The following is a 21,715-nucleotide window of genomic DNA, read 5'->3' as shown; positions in this document are numbered from 1 at the left end:
AATAAATAAATAAATAAATAAATAAATAAATAAATAAATAAGAGAATGTTTACATTTTAAGCTTTTTCTTTTTCTTTGTAAAAACTTTTATGCATCTTGGGTCAGGTTGGGGTGGTCTTTTCTTAGTTTTCCAGGGGAAAGGGGTGCGGAGAGTGGACCCTATGTCACTCCCCCTATCACACCACAGCGTCCTGTGGTTTAAGGACGGTCCCCGACACAGCCCCCCATCCCCACCCACATGGCAAGTTGAAGGTACTGATGCCAATGGGCTTGGGTTATGACTGCAGAAGGCAGGAAGGAAACACTGTCCACCTCCGGAGTCTGAAACACAAACCAGCGTGAGCTAAAACCCTATGACTTCACCACTCTGCCTTCACACAGCTCTGAGGGTACTCTCCAATTCAATGGAGGAATGAGAAATTTAAAATCCCAAACAAAAGTTCAGAATGGGCGTCCCATCCCTCTTGCTAGCTACTATACCAATGTATCCCAGTGGCTCTGGAATGCAGAAGGTGACCTACTTCAGCCACAGAGGAAGTGTGGTAAGTTTGGATCCTCTCTTTCACTCAACACACACTCACAGCGACCCATATGTGCCTTGGATGTTGCTGTGGGTGAAGATGACGTGGTCCTTTCTCTCTGGGGCCGAAGCCATGCCTTTGCTGTTTCTGCTTTTGGCTCTCTTCCAGAAGTAAGGAAGTAAAAAACTCAGAAGCGAAATTTTACTGTTGGAAAACAATGTAGGAGAACTTTTGCTTTTGCCAGCACGAAATTGGGCAAGATACGCCCAGGTGAACCAAGCTCCTAAAAACTCCTTTTCCATAACGACCATAACTCTGTTCTTAATAAACAGAGAGCTTAGAGCTTTCTTGATTAAAATTTTCCAAACTCAGAAAAAATTCATTTTCGAGCCTGGCCTAAAAGCCTTTCCAAAGTCAGGCAATCTCCCTCTCCCCAGCCTCGGCCTGCCAAATGAGCTCTGCCTTCCAGTCGCTGGGTCGGAAACAATGAACGACTGGTCCCACCGGTTCCCCAATTAGGCCCGGAGCCAGGGGCAGCCCCGGTGGGGAGAGCTGGGCTCTCACACAGCATTTTCCACTCCGGCTCAAAGACAGGCGGGGAGGCCCTGAAGGGAGTGCAGGTCCCGCAGCTGGAGGAGTGGCCCTGGGATTCCAGCATTCCCGGCAGCTGAAGTCATCTGAGATATACAGTACTTGGCAGTCGGCTTCTCGTGATGCGATTGCATTTCCCCCCTGCTCTGATCCCCCAAACGTAAAACAATTCCACAGGTACTGTCTGGAATGCAGGGTTATTTTCTTTGGCACTGATGCAGCCTCTCTTATCGATGGCGAGGAACCACTTCCTTTCCCTCACTGAGGAAATCAGGCATCACTTCAGGGAAAGGCCTGTCAAAAGCTCCAAGTGGGTCAGCCACCATGGCAACCATCATCCAGAAGGCCAGCGAGGGGATGGAGCGGCAGGCTGAAAGCCTGTCCTAACCTCTCTTGGGCTTTCTTCAAAGATAATTCCACGTGGCCCACGACCTGTAGTGATAGCCCTTCCTTTGGCCTTGAAAACAGGCAGTCTGTTCCTCCAATAGGAAAAAACAGCCACAGAAACTTCCTCTGATGAGGCCGTCAGCCATGCTCAATGGCAGTGATGTCTTCTTGCTTGACAAACACCTTTTCAGGGCTTTTTGAGCTTTTCTGAAGGCAGGGGCACAACTGGATTTAATTCTTTGCCTGCTGAACAGGGGTGGTCGTGATGGGTTTCCATTAATTAGAGGAGCCAGGAGACAGATAATAAAAAGCAAAGTCGAGTTCAGCATGGGACATGTTGGCAAGAGAAAGCAAAAGATCCTCTTTATGGTATTAGGAGAAACCCTAGGAAATCACTTCGATTCTCAGAGCCAGTTTCCTCTTCTATGAAATGAGACATCAGACTAGGTGGTCCTGAAAATCTTCTTGGCTCTAAAAGTCTGAGGCTCTGTAATTAGCACTTTGATAAACTTCAGAATTTTTACCCACCACCAGTCCCCCAGCAGTCTGTCTCTCTGAGACAAACCAAAGTCATTCATCAAGTATAGAAAGAACATTCTAGTGGCTCAGTCGGTTAAGCTTCCGACTCTTGGTATTGGCTTAGGTGGTGATCTCAGGGTTTGAAATCGAGCCCCACATTGGGCTCTGCACTCAGTGAGGAGTCTGCTTGAGAGTTTCTTTCCCTCTCCTCCTCCCAACATCCTCTCTCTTTTAAAGAGAAATTAAAAAAAATTTTTTAAATGTTTTATTTATAAATAAATAAATCTTTTATTTTTTAAAAAAGATTTTATTTATTTATTCATGAGAGACACACAGAGAGGCAGAGACATAGGCAGAGGGAGAAGCAGGCTCCCTGCAGGGAGCCCAATGTGGGACTCCATCCCAGGACCCTAGGATCATGACCTGAGCCAAAGGCAGACACTGAGCTACTGAGCCACCCAGGTGCCCCAGTAAATACATTTTTAAAAAAATAAATCTTAAGGAAAAAAAAAAAACATAGGGAAAACATATCTTCAACATGGAATTTACAGAATCAGAATCTAGCTTGTTTTCGGAACTTAAGCAAGTACTCACTGTCAGTTTCCACTTCTTGCTTGTGAAACTGCTCAAGTAGATTTTGTGCTCTTCTCTCTGGATCAGAGCCTGGCATCATCCGTTTGAGATAATCCAGCAGTTTCTGTAAGCAAGGGAAGTGAGGGGGCTCTCGGAAGTCCTCTGCGCACTGGTCAAGCCAGGCCCTCAGGATGGAGGCGATGGCACTGAGGAAGAGAATGGGAGAGTTTCTGCACCAACTGGCTGTGGAGACTCAGAAAAAGCCCTGGACAGCATAGCTTCACCCAGGAATACCCCCTGAGACTTGGGGTCAACACAGAATTCATCAAAAGTTCCTGGAAATGTCAATGAGGTGAAAGCACTTGAAAACAAGCTGGTTACAATTTATGGTTTTAAGCGGTGGTTTTAGAGCAACAGGGAGACTGGTAAGTTCCAAAAAAGAAAAAGGACCATAAACTTTGGAAAAACCTGCACAGGGAAGGGGAAAAAAAAAAAAAAAAAAAAGACACTTGGAAGATTTAGTGAGTCCTGAAGCAACTTCAAAGCAATCTGTGCACAAGTGAGATTATGTGTTTCCAATTCTGGATTCACTCAAGTCAGAGACCACAAAGTCAACCGACTCACACTGTAGGAAGTCACTGACAGTAGGCCGGAGATTTGTCTCATGATGGGAAGTGCCTCCGTTTGGAAAAGCAAAAAGCATTAATGTAATTTTACAAAGATTCCCGGGGTTTCAACCTAAGTACCAAAAAATGTCCTCCCCAAATTAATCTTTTGCTTCTGAAATAACAAGAGGAGAATATGTGGGGAAAACACTACCTATCAGAGAGGCGGGCCTTTGAAAGGTAAGGGAAAAAATGCTGAGATGCAAAGCCACCGTGAAGGTGATTTCCTCCGCTGGCTCAGCAGAGTCTGTGCTGGGTGAGACAAGAGCCAGGACACAAGGAGACAGGGCCATCATGTATGCGCAGCTTCCCCCAACCATGCTACTAACAACACAGTTGTGCTGTCTTTGGACCACAAGGTGATATTATCCACTGATGTGCACCTGAAGACCGGGCTTTCACAGGTCTAAATTCCACAATCCCAGTTTCCTACCATAGAGCCACACTACAATCCAGGCATGTATGTACAACTAAAACCAATTCAACACTTCACTTCTGGAAGTTAAGTGCAAACAGAAGAAAGATAAATTTACTGTTTTCACAGCTATGGATATCGTTGCTTTACTAATGAGGACATGAAGGTATCTGGAACTATAATATTCACACATGTACATTGGAAGTAGGTGATGTAAAATCATCAAATAAATGTTGAAATTTAAAACCACAGAAATCATTAAAATATGCTCTTACTCTTTAGTCCAGATTAAATAAAAAGCCAAACAAAATTTTCATTCCCTTCCAAAAAGTTTGAAGAAATTAATATGGGCTCTGGGATTAGATAAAAACCTAAATAAAATGAAATTAATGGGCTTCTAGTCAGTAGGCCTTCGATCCTTGGTTTGCCTGTTGTATCATCTGGTATGTATCAATGCTTGTGTCCCTCCCCACCATTCTTAGGTTGAAACCCTTATCCCACTCCCCCAAATTGATGGACTTCTACTTTTTGGGAACCCACACAAAGCATTCATTATTTCTCTTTTCTTCCCAAAAAACAGATATCATGAATCAAAGAAGAAAATGAAGCGGCATTCGAATACCTCATTTTTATAAGGAAACAGGACTTTTCCTATGAATAATTTCTCTTCTTCCGGACAAGCACTGTGCCCAGAACTGAGGTAGGCACACAGGTGGGTTAATAGCCTGAACACAGGAAAACCTGACATCTGCATAAATCAGATCGATTCTTACATACATTTTTGTACTTCTCAAAAGAAGAGTGAATTGATTTAATGAGTGTAACTACTCATTTAAGAGTTAATATTTCAATGAGATGATACTCCTCCAATGATACTGATGGAAAAACAGACATGGAGGGATGGTAATGCACATTAACCAATAAAAGTAAAAAGGAGCATCCACCTAACAACAAGACCTGCAACACAATGGCCCTAATGACTCCTTGGTTTCATAACTTAAAAGAAAATGCAAGCAGAAATCTAGAATCACAGTTAAAAGACAGATAGTAAAAGATATTAATATATCATTGCCTGCTTGGCCTCTCATAATTGTTAGTTTTAAAATTATAATACCAATTATTTATTGCAAAAGAGTGAATATTACAAATGTATATAAACTAAAACAGCAAAATACCTACAATCCCTTTCATTCTAATCCGATTTCCATGACTACCTATTAACAGTTTGGAGTATACCCTTCTAGACTTTTCAATGGATATGTATATACACTGAAATAGATATACTATGTATACATAAGCCAATATGGATTTTTTTTTTCCCCACTGAATAGTGTGAAACAGACACCTCTTCATTCACTACCTTGAGATCTACCTTACTATTTCCCAGTTACATATTCTATTCCACTGCGCGGACATAGCATAATTAACGTAAGCATTCTTCTACTAGTGTGCAAATATTCAAGTTATTTTCATGTTCTTACAACTGCAAACAACTACAAAATGTGTATCCTCATTCAAATCTCTGAGTATTTATGTGCTTCTATACGACACATTATTTAGAGTTTACTGTCACAGAAAGTTGCGGCCTTGGAAGGTCTAGGGGAGTTCTGAAGAGACACTTGAGTCCAGATTGAATGCAGACTTGAGTCCATTTTGTCCTCCTCAGTCTGATGTTTTTAACTAGCTCTGGTAATCTATTCGTTCTACCCTTTGTCACAGCGCCCTTCCCACAGCTTAGCCTAAGAGGACTTTTGAAAGCTCACTACAAACCCAGACACTGACTTGGCTAGAAAAAGCATTTTCACAGAAAAGAGGAATGAAAGGGGGCGGAGAGGAAGAAGGAAGGGAAGAAGGAAAGAAACACACAAACAGCCTAATACAACATGAGGCAGACCCCTGCCCTCCTATCAGCAGGGTGGTTATCAGCATGCCAGGAAGGGAGGTTTTCTGGAAAGGCCTGGACACGTGCCCAAAGCTCACAGTAGCTTTATGTTTACCAGTCCTGGGAAGAAACTTCCCATTCTTGATAGACTATAAAGCAGATAAAATGTGAAACATTTAAGATTTCAAAAAAGAAAGCAACATCACAAAAGCATGGCAGCCACTGGGATTGCTGGCCAATGCCTTTTCCATCCTACCTTTCATGGCTTCATTCCTAAGATCTAATTCCATACCAACCAGAGCTAGTTGTTTAGGAGAATGTAAAGAACATCCATCCTGAAGGGAAACCTGGTTTAAAATCACAAACTTACCAGAAAGGTGTGACTGTTAAGCTGGGGAAGCTACTTGGCTCTGGGATTCCCATCCCAGCTGTCCTGCCTATGAACAAAGGGAGTTGGCCAGGTCACTCAACTCCATTGGCTCCTACCAAGAGAAGATGTAGAAATACCTGCCTGCATCTCTCTGACGCTGTCCGGTGCCTTCACACAACAGAATGGCAATAAGGACATTTCAAGCTACCTAAAGAGAAACCTAACTGTTGGCAATCTTAAAACTACTTGCCATAAGTCACAGAAGGGACTGAAATAGGTGAAAGGGCTCCATGAAAATCAGTCTGGACTCATGGAAATCACTCAGAGACTCCTCTACCTACACAACAGAAAGGATGACATGGAATCCAAACCGTGGCACAACACGTGTGGCTCTGGACCTGCTGTAGGAAGACAGTCATTGTGAACAGATCCCGCACACGCACACCCCATGTAAGGCATCCTTCTTGGGACAGATCAATTCAGGGGCGTCAGACTCTATGCAAACTGCAAGACATGCTTCTTGAATGACCTGTGAAGATCGAAGAAGTACTTTCCGAGACCAAGGGGAAAGACTACGATTGTGACATAATTGAAACTCAGCAAGGAGGAAAAGCAGTACATGACTTCCTTTTCCAGGGTGATCTTCTATGTGCTACAGAGCAAAACCCCTCAGTCCCAAGTAAGCATGCTGGGTAGGAGGAGAGCGGGGAGGGGGCACGGTGGCAGGGGCAGGAGCCCAAACTGACAGCCAAGGGGACAAGCAGGATTGCTCTTTCCACCTCAGGCATTCCTGGCAACTCCTTCCAACTGACCACAACGGTCCGTAAGGGACAGGAAGCCATGCTCAGACGTCAATGTGTGCAACTGACGGACACAGCTTCTGAGGTTTTTACTTCTAAGGAAACAGACCCATGGGGAGAATGAATTCACTAATTACACTAACACCATTTGAGTGCCCTTGGTGGTCTGTAGTCACAAAAACTATGTATGTGACTAATGTCACAACAGGGATCCTGAGAAGGACTTAGGAAATGATGTGCAGTCGAGATCTTAGGCATAGGGAAGAGTTAGTGGGGAGAAGACTCTGGGGCAAGAGCATGAGCAGAGATCCTGAGGTGAGAGAGGGCAAGACACTTTGAAGGGATGTACAGGAGACGTGTTTAAAGAACAGGAAGACAGGGGAGGAATGCAGCACAGTGAGATTTGCTATACTCATCTGATTTCTTAGCCAAACAGAAATCACACTTAATAATACACCTGCTTGGAAAACACTAGACAGATGCCTTCACTGAGAGGTACAAGGAAACAGTACAGAACTGAGAGCTGCCATGGGGAACTTCAGGTATGCAGTGCAAAGTAAGAGGACTGCCCCGAGGTGAGCATCTAGGCTGCCAGTATGTTCAAACCACAGATTTTTAAATACATACAGGGATTTGAATGCATAGGTACTAAATCATATTAAAATCCCATTGGTAGTAAAATATTCAACAATTGGTAAAAGGCTTAATAAGACATTTTCAAAATATGAAGTCATCTCTCTCATGATGTGTAACCTCCAAGCCAAGAAATAGGATTATCATGACAGAAAGAATAACGCTGTCCATTTAGAGCTCTTTTCTCTCCCCAGAAATCTGAGATAATAATTTATTGTTACTTAATAAGGCATGGAACCATTTTGTCAAAAGCAGCAAAATGGTTTTTTTCTATGTTAGGATAGTCTCCAAAAACTGGATCTTTCCCTACTATAGATAAATAAAAGATAAGAAAGTCTATGTGGAGGGTGGGCCTTTGAATCAATGCAGCAGGTGACACTGCACGCCCCAAGGGTGGGAACAAATGCAGCTTGCTTTTCAAGAAAAGGAAGCCAAGTGACCTTACCATTGATTCTGAGCTAGACCTCTCTCCACCTTGTTCTCCTAGTCACAGAGTTTTCCTCTTCTGAGAAACCTGTCTCTGAGACCCCTGGCAAGATGGTCTCTCTGACAGGAACAAACAAAAGAAGGTACGGAGAATTTGTTTCCTTTCTTTTTCCCCCTGAAAAATCTTGGAAAAAATGGGAACATGACTATCTGGACTTGTCAAGGTCATCTCGCATTGCTCTCCTGTACAATTTCCATTGTGTATTTTGATGCAGAGGCTGAGCAGGGATTAGAACTCTGGGAGTGAAAGTGAAAGAGGGATTAGGAGAGGTTCAGGGAAATAAATGCAAACAGGGCTCGGGGTCAGAGCTAAGCAGCAGGCAAGTACAGGGCACAGAAGCCAGCGAGGGGCCAGGAGGCAGTTAAAGACAAAAAGGTCCGAGGCCAGAATGAGGAGGAGGAGGAAGAGGAGGAAAGGAAGATTGTGATAGAGAGGACACACAGAAATTCAGAGTAAATATGGGTGGGGAAGGGCCCAGAGTAGGAGATGAGCCCAAAACCAATTACCCAAAGTCGAGAGCATTTATACACCTGTCCCAAACTAGATATGCAGGTCCCAGCATCTGGCGGCAAATTTACAGAAACTGAAGAGAATTATTGTGCATAGACCTAACCCCATGTCACCAAACCTTACTGTGTGTGTCAGTGTCTGCACTCCATTAGAAAAGGAAAAAAAACTAAGAGGGCTCTGAAATGTCTGCTTTTTCGTGAGCAGCACAACCAATGTGGCTAAACAGTCTCTGGAGGGCCTAGCTGGGGCCCTAGGTCTGTGGCTCACTAGCAGCAAGCTAACCTCTTTATGCCTTAGCTTCCTCACCTATAAAATGGGTACAGTAATCAATGCCCTCTTGTAGGATTGTGAGGCCAAGAGATAATACATGCAAAGTATTTAAAATAGTTCCTAGGATATAGTGAGTGCTCAAAAAATATTAGCTATTTTTTATTATTTTAAAACAGAAGAATGGCCATCTATAAGACTAAGGACAAAAGGCAAAAGGAACTACACATAAGCATCATACTCTAGTTGATAAAGTTTCCCACAGGGTATGAGTTGACAACTCTGATATTGCTATACATGTACCCTGGAACTAAAACAAGTCAGTTAACGTGTAGTAGATGGTAGAAGCCACTTTTCTCTACAAATAGGAATTTACAAATAGGCAACGGGAGCAGGCTAGAATGATCTATGTGATAATGGATTAGAATTTACAAATAGGCAACAGGAATTTACAAATAGGCAACGGGAGCAGGCTAGAACGATCTATGTGATAATGGATTAGAGTTGGAGACATTGGTAAGAACTCATGATGTTTAACATAATATAGATGCAGATGGTTATACATAAATATTCCTAGATGTGTGTATTCACATAACTAGTGTAAACATAAATCTTATAGGCCTATTAGCTGAGAAGGCTAAAAAGTGAGTAGTAGTGAGTAGAAATAGTGAGCAGTAGTGAGTACACCTAGCACCCAGATCCTGGTTTCTGATACCAGTCTGCAATGAAAAGAACCAGATCTCCTTGAAGAAGAGGAGATGGCCAATGCCCCAAACTGGAATAATCTGAGTAACAAATAAACTAGCACTGTATTATAGCCCAAAGCAAAAAAAAAAAAACAAACAAACAAACAAACAAAAAAACCCACCAAGTCTATACTGAAAAAAATGATTAAATAAATTAATAAATAGGGGAAACAAATGTCCCAAGAAGTAGTTTTCCAAATATATTGATTAGATACTTTACCCTAACAGAGGGGGAGCATGACTCCTCACTCTTTAATTGGGGATTATGCACTGTGACTTCCTTCCAAACAATATGGTATGGGAAGATGTTTTCCATGGAGAAATCTGAAAACTACTACTACAGCTAGGTGGTCAAGGCCAACAACAGTCATACATCATGTTGATCATAGGTATCCTTGATACTATGTGAGAAGAGTGGCATTTTACCTCTCTAGTATTACTCTCAAAAACTTGTAAGTTCAGTCTAATTATGAGAAAAATATCAGTCTAGTAATGAGAAAAATTCCAATAGATGAGTTATCCTACAATATAACTGACCTCAAAACCATTAAGGTCATTGGAACGCAGAAAAGTTCGAGAAACTCACAGCCAAGAAGAACGTAGGTTGATATGACAAACTAAATATAATATGGTATCCTTGATGGGATCCTGGAACAGGAAAAGGACATGAGGTGAAAAGTAGGGAGATCTGAATAAACTATGGACTTCAGTTAACAATGTGTCATACTGGTTCATTAATTATACCAAATATACTATAGTCACATAAAAGCAGTAGGGGAATCCGTGAGGGAGGTAAATGGGAACTCTCCTGTACTATCTGTTCAATTTTGACATAATCTAAAACTTGTGAAAAGCAGCTTAATTTTATGAAGAAAAGCATGAACAGGAGGGTCTGACCTCCATTCTTATGAGAAATCATCTCATTTTTATCACAGGGAAAGAAGAAGAGGCCACTGAGCATAGAGGGCAAGGCCTGGGTTTAGAGCTCAGCTTTCCTCTATCCCCCATGTGACCTTGGACATACTCCTTAACTTCTCTATGTCTCAGACCCTTTATCTGGAAGAGAGGAGTAATACCATAGAGTTATTATGGGAATAATAAAAGGATATCCAGTACTTAAGACAGGGACCATTCCTACCAAGCATCAATGCATTCTAGCTATTGCTATTAGAAAGGGACGCTGCCACTCTCACCAAAATTATTTCTCAGGGACCTCTGTAGCTCCATATTTTCTGATTCCTCACAGTCAGAGGCAGGCATTTTGAGGTTATAAATGGCCCTCTAATGAAAAAATTGCTGAGGCCTTCTACATTTTCCACCATTAGGATGGAGTAAGTTGGTAAGTTGGTAAGGACACGTGCGATAAGGCCCCAAGAAGAGGAAGCAGGCACTCAGATCGATGGGCCTGACTAATCTGATCTTCCTTCTTCTTTCCTCACATTCTGAAACCCATCTCCTTCCCCAGGAAACAAGCCTAACTTCTCCATTTCTAACAGCTGTCTGGGGACCTGGCTCGTGATGTCCATTCAGTAATAAGGTCAGGCAAAACAACATAGGGCAAAGTAAATACTCCCAAATTAAAAGATGCCAGGATGCTAACAAGCTAAAATAATGTCATGACAGTGATAATATACCTCAGCTCTTCATGTACTTCTGGCGGCAACTGGATTACTGTGACCTAGGCATATGTGGGCTGGGAAACCACCTGAGATCCCCATACCCTTCTGAAATGGCAGGTCCAAGAGTAAAATGGTGAGAAGCCCGGGTCCTGGACCTGAGTTCAAATACCAGAGCTTGCTTAACCAGCTGCTTGATGTTAGTCAAAGTATGTAACTTTTCTGGAGCTTTCATTTACATGCCTATAAAATGAGGAAAACATCTCACAGCAAATCTGTGATAGTAAAAGGAGACACAAAGCACTTAGCAGAAGGCCTCACACTAGTAAGCACCCCAAAAATTGCAGACAGGGGCGGTGGCCAGGGTGGTGCTGGTGGTATCATCACTGGCATCATCTGCAAGGCTACAGGGTCAATCGAGTGACAGCGTCTGGTCGGGGATGCCTGTTTGCCGCTCCCTAACACTTCAAGAACCACAAGAGATTCTTAGGGGACTGATTTTTCTTCCTTCTGAACCACTGATCATTGGCATTGTTTTACTCCTCCTTAATTTTTAGAAAACTGATTTCTGCTTGGGAATCTACTCTCTTCCCTTAAAGGCACAATTCTGATTCAAGATTCTGATGACTTTTAAGACTATAATTTCTACTTTTCTTTGTCTAGTATGGATGTTTTAAAAATACCTGGCTCTCCTGTGTAGCATATTACTTCTCCATTTCTTCTTTCATTCTGCTTTTACTTTTTAAAAATATTCCTTTCACATATACCCTTTCATTCTTTTAAATTTCAAGTTTTAAAACTTATTTTTGCTCTGTTCTTTACCCTATTTTTCTTTGCCCTATTTTTGTTGAAATAGCCAGATTAATTTCCACTGCTTTCTTAGGGTATTTGGGTTTGTTGGAATGAATATTGATTGCAAACTCTCTGGGAAGATTTTTTCAGTACTTTCCACTGTAAAGTTTCTCAGGCATTAAGGAATCATAGCCAGACTTCTTTAATCCACGTCCCTTTTCTTTAAAGTGGTTTCAATGTCTTGGATTTACTACTATTTGTATGATTCTTTACCGGTGACTCTAAAATCTAGTGCCACTATTTACAGCTTCTGGGAAAAGATTACAAAAACAACATTCATATTGTCTGAATGTGCAGAGATGAAAGCAGAATGATTTCAACAGTTTAAAGCACTGCTGTGGTATAAAAGTTTGAGAAAACAAAACACAGCACTCCAGAAAGGAAGTGAAGAGAATCAATAAAAGAAAAGGAAACAGAACTATTTTGACATTACAATAGTCATTAATGGAAAGAAATTAAAAAGTGCCATTTCCTGAAGAGTCTTAAAGCTCTTTAAATAAAGTATATAAGATAGATAGATATGATAGAGATAATAGATAGATAGATAGATAGATAGATAGATAGAGATAGTATTCTAATTTCAGAGAATGCAGATTCATGGCGTCAAGTTTCTGTACGCTTAATATCCCTTCTTTATATTCTCTTCACTTCTGAATTCAATGATTATAATAAATCTGCACTAGGGAAAGTTTCCTTTTCCATCTGGTTCTGATTTTATTATTCTAAACAGACAGCATTTTATCATGTAAAAGTGTCAGCAGGAAGGACGAAAAGGGCATAGGTAGAATGAATATGGGCAGAGATGTTTTCTCCTGTCACAGGAAGTGAGTTTCCTGATTTCCAAATAGTGGCAAGTCTAGGGATTGTAGAAATAAACCTGGTATGCTTTATTATATACAACAGCCTAGCACTAACATCAGAAATTGCTATGTGGCAGATTCCAACATCTAGAAGCCTTGGAAGCTGAATTCCTTGCAACCGAAGGAATTCTTGTTTTGGCTAGATGACTTTAAAGATCCCTGAATATTGCACAAAGCCTGAACCAGGAACACTCAGGGCTGGAATTACAAGTGGGAGTCACAGGACAATCTGATAGTTTTTGAAATTCATGAAGAACACTAGTCAGTTGTGGTCCAAGACACCAGAAACCAATCTTTCATCTCAACTGTTCCATCTGTACTTCCCCATTTTCTTTCTTCTAAGTTCTTTTATCCTCTGAAAGGTTGATTAGATCCATATTTAGAAATACAAGGAAGGCTGTTATCTTGGAATTTGGAACCCTATATGAAATGTTAGCCTTGCTTTATGCTTTACATTAAAAACTGAAAAACCAAACAAGAGTTGAGGATTTTTCTGTTCGAGGTTAAGCCCAGCAGTGATTCCCCACCCACACCACACCCTATCTGCAAAACTGAAGGCATCTGTCCTAAAACAGGATGTTTACTCCTTAAAAGTTACTGAATTCCTGCTGTCTGTTTCCCACCTGAAATCACAAGAAGACAGATTCACAGCAAAGGAGAACAATGGGCACTTTGCCCCCCTCTCTTCTCCTCATCTCTGTACTGAGAATCACAATGAGCAGCTGTGATGTCAGGACTAATAACAGGCAAATCAAAGAAGATGTCTGCTTTGTTTTCCTGTTTTATCGAAACTGGTTGCACAGCCTCTCTGATCAAAGAAAAGCAGTCAAGGGTACCTCTCAAAAATTCAGTGTAATATTTGGGCCATATCTTGGTTTCTGATATTCACTTTCATTTTTGAAAATATGAAGAGAAAACTAAAAAATCTTATCCCAGGGGTCATTATACATGAAATGAACCCAGAGATCCTACATTCCAAGCACTCATTTATAAGGTCAAGAAACTGAAACTGAGAAGTGAAGTGACTGGGTCATCTGGCTGGGGAGTGACAGTGCCAATACCATCTCTGCCACCAAGTTAAGACAACAAAAATCCAGATGTTGCCAAATACCCCCAGGGGACAAAATCAGTGCATTGAGAACAGCCATAGAGCTCAATCTCCTACACATGCACCAGCCATCAGGAAGCCTTCGGTTGGTCGTGGCCCCATGGCAGATGCCAGAGCTCTGGGCTGGTGGAGGAACTTTCGATAGGTCACATATGGAATGAAGGTGCTACCCTGATTCCCTCTCAGAAAGATGGAGCAGTGACCCTAGCCAGCCCCAGAAATGATCAGGAGAAGGGTAACTCCAGAAAAAAAGACAGCAAAACAGTAATGGTGAAATGGGATGAAACATACCAAAAGGGGAAATGGGGGGAGGGTGGGGAGGAAGCGGCAAGAAAGAAGGAAAACGCGAGGAAGAAAGAGGTCAGCTGAGAGAAGGGATTTTAGCATTCCAGTGTTCGTAGGACAGAACAGCCCATTATAAGATAAAGTGGTGTATTTTCATCAGGCATAGTTTTTTTTAAAAGCCAAGTCAGTCTGAGGGAAAGGGTCAAGAACTTTCTACCAATCCATTGTGAGGCTTTAGGAAAGGACCATTGTCCCCAGATGATGGACCCCTCCGGGAGCTCTCTGTGAAGCTCTTTGTGAAGGACTCATATGCTTAAAACTGGAAAGCCCTTTAAAACAGCTTATCCTGGAGTTTCACCCACATCGCACTGTTCCTGGTGTACAATGAAGCTGAATAAAATTGTATAATAGGACTTTAAAATAATGAGCGTGATTCTTCATATCCAGGGTACAAACCAATTTCCTTTAACGTGCCACTTCCCAGAAACCTACTTAATCTCAAAACACCCCCTGGGAAACAGAAAAGCTCTGGATCTTTTTCAGACTGTTACTCTCCTTGGCGAGTTTAGGTGGCTAGTTGAATGGTAGCTCCAGATGTAACTCAATCCCAAAATGTGTGGGGAACAATACACTTATTTCTGAATCTGGTCACAGGTGGAGGTTACATTTGACAAGCTGGCCACTCAATTCTCCTTTTGTATATGCTTAAAAGGACTCATGATGAAAGGGGTCTTTTCAAAAAAATTATTATTTCAGTAAGTTTTCACAGATCAACACAATTAACAACAAAACCTCTCTAATCCTATGAGTTTCAAACCTTAAAGTGCATGGGGATCACTCAAGGATCTTAACTGAAATGGCAGGTTCTAATCTAGGTCCAGATTCTGCATTTCTAACAAGCTCCCAGGTGGTGCCGATGCTACTGGCCCACGTACCTCACTCTAAGTAAGCAGGCCGCAAGTCTAATCCATCCCCTCACCTCACCTCTGTGATTATACTGTTTCCATCCTACAGAAACTTTGTAGGGCTGACCGCTACTGCTCTTGGAAGAATTAACCCCCTTCATGATAGCTTCAGCTCTACAATTCCCCTCAACCTGATACATATGCCATCATGAAGTGGCTATACCAATTCTGTGTTATTCCCAAAATGTCATATACTGCATTTCCCTGATTTGGTCCTACAAGTCCCCCTGCTTGGATGGCTCTACCACCAAAATCTTCACCCTCCTTCAGAGCCTACCTTAAATGCCAACTCCTCCAAGAAGCCTCCCCAATTCCTCTAAGAATAAAAGTATTTGTTCCACTTACCACATCTTGCATTTGACATTCAAATATCTACACTGGTGTGTCTGATTTTCTGGAAGGTTATGGTCCATTCAATAAAATAATAAAACTACCTAAGGACTTAAAAAGATACTCAACTTTCTAACCTTCACATCCTTGGCTTCTGAAGAAAGGATCCCATCAGCCAATTCTCTGAGGAGTTAAAATATTCCACAGGATTACCACCCAGACTTCTGGCCCCAAGATGAAAAATTAGTAAGACTACTTTCGAGCACGCTGGCATATATTCCATCTACTCAAGAACATCACTCCTATAATGGCCTGCACCCCTGCATCATGGATTTTTCTTCAGTGTCTCCTAGATTATTCTCATCAGATTAAACTATCACTCAGTTTTAAGAAACACATATAAAATGAAAAATTTTGCCTCAGATCGTTCTCCAGCCTATTTCTCTTCTCTTACAGGAAAACTCCTTCAAACTCGTCTTCTCTTAAAAAAAAAAAAAAAAAAAAAAGATTTGATTTATTCATTCATGAGAGACATGGAGAGAAGGCAGACATAGGCAGAGGGAGAAGCAGGCTCCCTGGACCCCAGGATCATGACTTGAGCCAAAGGTAGATGCTCAACCACTGAGACACCGAGGTACCCCTGCCCCCAACTCCTGTCTTCTCTTAGCCCATACCTCCATCTACCAAAACTGCACTTGTCAAGGGGACCAAAGACCAACAGGTTGTAAAAGCAGTAGTCTCTTCCAGGTGCCTCTCACTTGATGTATGAGCAGTATTAGACATAGTTGGTCATGTCCCCCCAAAACTCCTTTTTCACTTGTCTTCTAGACACAACTACTTCTTTCTTCTCATTCCCCGCTAGCTCCTCTGTTCCAGTCTCCTCTTGCTGGACCTTCTATTTTCCTAATCTAAACAGTGGAAGAAACTAAGGTTCAGTCTTCGGATCTTCCTCTGCTCTATACCCTTTGTTCCCAGTAGGGCATGCCCAGCTCCATAGCTTTAAATACCATGTATAAAGTGAGGGTGCCCAGATTCATACCTCAGTCCAGACTTCTCCCTGAACTCTAGACTCACCTAATTGTCTCAAAATTAGTTTAAGATGAAATTATTGACACATGCTCCCCACCACACCTGCTCCTCCTCACCAGTCTTTCTTATCTCATAAAAACAAGGTTCTATTCTATCAATTATTCACACCATGACCCTTGCAGGTATCTGAACCTCCTCTTTTTCTCTCATATGCCCCATCCGCTTCATCAGTTCAACCTGCCAGCAATACCTTTAAGATCTCTGCAGAGGCTCTTCCCACTACAAGTTACTTCTACATTCACTACTACTACTATCAATACTAATAACACTACCACTGCCACTATTACCACCACCACCACCACCACCACCGTCTCCTCCTCCTCCTCCTACTACCACCACCACTACCTACTACTACTACTACTTACCACCAGCACTACCACCACCACCACCACCACCTACTACTACTACTAGTACTACCACCACCACCACCACCACCACCACCACCACCACCACCACCATTACTACCACTACTGCCACCACCACTCCTCTTCCTCCTCCTCCTCAAGTCCATGCTACCAGCATCCCCTGCCTGGATCCTTGTGAGGGTCCTAACCAGGCTCCTTGCTGCTACTCTTGCTCCATCCAACTGCCAGTGTCTATTTTCCATGTAGAGCCAGAGCAAATAATGAAATATAAACCAGGCCATAACACCACTCTCCTCAAAACCTTCTAAAAGCTTCTTATCTCCCCTAGAATATAATATAACATCCTGCCCAAGGCCTTCGAGTCCCCATGTGATCTGGGACCCCCACTGCTTTACACGTCTCATCCCCTAGCACTTGTCACTTCATGCACTCTGCTCTAGTCCCACTCAGCTGCCTACTGTTTCTCCAGCCCTGTTCCTGCCTCACAACTTTGTCTTTATTTCCCCTGCTTGGATCTTCAATAAGCCCAGCCTGCACCCCATTCAGGACTCTGTGCCAGTGTCACCAGATCAGAAATCCCATTCTTGGTACCCTATGTGAATCAAAGTCTCCATCAGGATCTAGGATCTAGCCCCCTTGGCCTACTTCATTCTTTTTTGTGTGTGGATTCTTTGTCTCTGCTCAAATACAAACGTCCTAAGAGCTGAGATTTACTTATTTTGTTCACAGCTGTTTCCTTTAGCATAGGGCCTGGCACATGGTAGGGGCCTGATATATTTTTAGTGGATGAATAAAGGACCATCACTGGATAGTCAAAAAATAATTCAATGGTAGGAAAAATGACATTAGAAAGGAATTTTTAAAAACTCTTAAATCACATTCTTTTAGGATAATAAGTCTTCGCTAAGAGCTTGTAATGCATAGAAAAGACACACTTACTTCCTGATCACCGTCTTAGACTCCGATGAACTCGGGCTTCCATCTTCTTCACAGTTTGGGCTTGTCAGGTTTCCATACCTTTACAGATAATAACAAACAAAAAAACCCAGTCAGTGGTGGGGGGACGCAACTCTATTCTATCTCAAATGAGGTAACAGTTCCACGATTCGGGAGTAATTGAGGAAAGAAATATTTATGAAATAACATCAAAAACTGATATTGTGTGATATTTGCTTAATGGGTATATGTAGAGTCTAGACAAAAAAGTGATTTCACAATGAATCACACCACTTAAAACTTTCTCTTAATATATGATATTTCTTTGAAATCCTTTAGATGAAATTAGGCTTTTCCTCTTAGCAGGAAGATCTGGTATTAAATGGCTCAAAGATGGTACATCCGTCATGGGCTGGAGCACCCAACCCTACACTCCTGCCTCTCTGCTCTACCTACTGAAGTTAACATGGCTCTGCTTGCGTAGCTTTCACACTTAAGCTAAAATAAGCACACAATGACGACTCCATGTTATGAGTCTGGTCTCCTTGAGGGTAAGTCCTGTTGGAGAAGGGTCGTGTAAGTAATTCTGAACACTCAAGGAATAGCTGAGACAAAGACTGATGAACAGGATTTTCATGAAACGAGGAGAGCAGCTGTGGGGACATGGAGGCTGGCAACTGGGGAAGGGGACACAGGAGGATGATTTTTTAGAAACAATAGGTGCTTACATTTTTAAAATGTGTCTCATTAAAAAACTCAAAATTTACTAAATAATTAATTGGCCCCTAATTACAGTTGGCTGTTCTTCCAACCCCATATGTAAGCAAGCCTATTTCATACAAATATATCACATTTTGTTTGGTTGCAAGTTTACACTTTAAATTCTCGAGGAGGACTCTTTTTATGAACTTATAATGAATGCCCTGACAAATTTTTGCAGTTTTTCTTCCCCTGAATGAAGAATCCAGAGATTCCTTGGTATCTCACAAGCTGGTACTCTGTCCCAAAGTTTTGATCATAGAAATTCTATAATTGGTGGGTTTACATTTTTTAAAGGAACACTTTTGTCTTCTACTAATGGGATTAAAGGCCCCAGTACCCTTATGTTCCTTGTTCCTAGGATTTACAAATCCTTTTAGAAATAAAAGCCCACCATCTGGTTTGACTGAATGCCAGCCCATCTGGTCTCCCTATCACCCTATCCCAGTAGGTTCCAGGCTGCTCCCTGAGGCATCAGCCCCCCTCCCATCTACCAGCTCCTCTCCGGAGCTCATCAGCCTTATGGACTTCTTGGCCTCTTAAACCTATTTTCCACGGGCCTCCACCCTCCCTATTCCTTTTCATTCTGCCTGCACCTGTTATTTAGAGGGCTTCCAGAGCCACCCTTTGCTCTTCCGGAGATAAGAACTTAGATTAAGATTTTCAGCCTCATGTGAGCAAGGCAGGGATGGGAAATGAGATTTCTCCTAAACAGATTTTTTGGCTTTCTCCTTGGCCACCATCATAGTGAACCATGTATTCACCTTCACTCACAACAGGCTTTGTGGTTTATGTAAGTAGGAAAGATTAGGGTGAGTGCAGTGAAGAGTGGGGCTCTGGGGGAGTCACTGTACCTTCCACCTATCTGATTAGAGAGATCCATAATCTCTTCTCCTGCCAGCCCCCAGTGACTAAACGTGGGACTTAATCTTTTTGTTTTTGTCATAGTCCATGTTAGTTCATTAATTCTCTCTCTGGTTATCCAGGAAATACTGCACCTTTTATCTTCCAGCTGGAAGCTACAAGAGATGGAAAGGGAAAAATGTGTTCCTGATACTTTTCCTTTTTGAGATGTTTGTACTAAAAATTTCCTGGTCTTCCTCTTCCTTGCCTTCATGTTAGCTCCTCATACTCTGCTGCTCTTTCTCCACATTCTTCAGACTCAGAGCTGAGCTGCTGGTTGTGATGACTTGAGCACCTATCACAGGTCTCCTCTGAGAACAGGATGCCACAGGTACAGTCAGACACTGTGGAAATGGACTAAGCAACTTATGCTGGTGAATGAGGTTCAGTCTCATTAATTAACCTGGTACTGTCTGTTTGGAACGTGTGCTCAGAAGACCCCAGGGGATATTTCACTCAGCCGCTGGAGTGTCTACAAATTCATAATCAGGACCAGAATGGCTTCTTGACAATACTTTGGAGACCAGTGAGGACCATCAGGAAGAAGGCAGGGCACATGTGGCAGTATGCACAGTCCAGGTGCTCAGGCTGTCCTCCACCCAATCCACCAAGAAATCATTAGGGCTCTGCCTTTGTGACATATCCTGAATCTTAACACTTCTCATCACTTCCACCCTGGCTCAGACTACCACTACCTTTAGTCTAGATCAATGCAACAGCCACCTAATCAGTCTCCCGCCTTCAGCTCAGCTGCCACAGAGATCCTGAACGATGTAAATCCCACCATGTCACTGCTCAGCTCAGAACGCTCCTCTAGCTCCTATTTCAACTCCAAAGAAATGCCAAAGTCATATCTTCCTCATGCAGCCCTAAAGAACTTGCTCTCATGCGTCTGACCATGTCTCCTATGCCCACTCACTCTCCCTCAGCCTCACTGGCCTCCCTGATGCTCCACCCACATCTGGGCATCCTCCTGGCTCAGAATCAGTGTGCTCCTCTTCCCACCCCTGTGCCACCGGCACCTCCCTCATCTCCTGTGGGTCTCTGCTTAAATGTCGCTTTATCAGTGAGGCTTACCCTGGTCACCCTATGTAAGACCAACATTCATGGCACTGCTTTATTTTCCTCCACAGCCTTTAGCACCTTCTCACATATGGTGTAATTTAGTTACCGTGTTCACTATATTAGAACACAAACTCCATGAGAAAAAGATTTCTCTTTTGCTCACTACTTGTTAGTGCTTCAAATGGTGCTGCGCACCCAGTAGACATGCTGACGGCTACTTGGTTGGGGGCAAATGAACGGTCTGGTGGGGTTCTCTAAGCAGATATGAAAACAGACTTCTCAACCAATAGGCTTAGATTTGTCACTGCAAGGGCATCATTTGGATTTCTTGCTTATACAAGTGTCATAACCTATCTGTGCCTTCATTCCTAAATGCCTAAGATCATAAAAAAAAAGCTTTAGGATAGCTAAGATTGAATCTAAAACTGAAATGCAAAAAAAAAAAAAAATAAAGTTTTAAGATCTTAAATCTGAGCTCTTGAAGGTATAAGCAGTATGAAAAGACAAAAAAACCCCACAATGTATATATAGTTTTACAAAGGAGACATTCAGAGTGAGATAAAATTAAAGAGTCTGTAACCCTCTGGAATTTCATGGGGAGGGGATGATTACTTGCCCCCGCATATTTCTAATCATTAAAGAGAATTAACGCCTTATAGAAAAGAAACTAGACCAGCACTGGAATCAAGAACTCTTTAATGTTCAAGCTAGGTCATTTGAGAGTTAGTTTTACTAGATTAAGAGCATTTCTTTGATGTTTCCTGGACCCTCTCATAGCTTCCCATCAAAAACCAAAGTCAAGTTCAATTCATTTACTCCAGGGGAGTAAATAAAAGGGGTGTGTGTGTGTTTAATTAATGGCAGTAGAATAGCTACAGACCAATCTGTCAACAATGTCACCTCCAATTTCTGCAAAGTCTCCCCAGGATTTAAGATCAAAGCTTCAATCTCTTAAGAAGGCTTGCCAATGAGAAACCAGCCTTCTTTAAATGGTAACTCATAAAACTTAAATTAAAATACAAATTGTCAGAATGACTTTTGACATGGTTTTTTCCCTCTATCACAAGGCAAAAGAAAGATTTACAGATGCCTCTTAAGGACAGTCTTAAGCAATTATTTACTGAGGCCTAAAAACTACTAGAAAAAGCAAAACAAAAGCATAATGTTTAACTGGTTGCTGATATTTAAACAGGAAACAGTTATTTCCAGAGGGGAC

At 42.1% G+C, this 21,715-nt stretch overlaps 1 protein-coding gene across 3 annotated transcripts in view; it reads right to left on the bottom strand.

The window, feature by feature from the left end:
- The window catches only part of RGL1 (ral guanine nucleotide dissociation stimulator like 1), a 250,144-nt gene that overhangs the window by 43,453 nt on the left and 184,976 nt on the right, over positions 1–21,715 (bottom strand). For all 3 annotated transcript variants that reach the window (XM_025430066.3, XM_025430063.3, XM_025430065.3), the window contains 2 exons: positions 17,776–17,853; positions 2,613–2,797 (listed from right to left, as the gene is read on the bottom strand). In XM_025430066.3, coding sequence (XP_025285851.1) covers positions 2,613–2,797; positions 17,776–17,853 — 263 coding nt within the window. The remainder of the gene's footprint in view (positions 1–2,612; positions 2,798–17,775; positions 17,854–21,715) is intronic.

This window comes from Canis lupus, chromosome 7 (genome assembly GCF_003254725.2).
Source record: "Canis lupus dingo isolate Sandy chromosome 7, ASM325472v2, whole genome shotgun sequence".
NCBI lineage: Eukaryota > Metazoa > Chordata > Mammalia > Carnivora > Canidae > Canis > Canis lupus.
The sequence above is the reverse complement of the archived record's forward strand: the minus strand, read 5'-3'. Positions and strand labels throughout refer to the sequence as shown.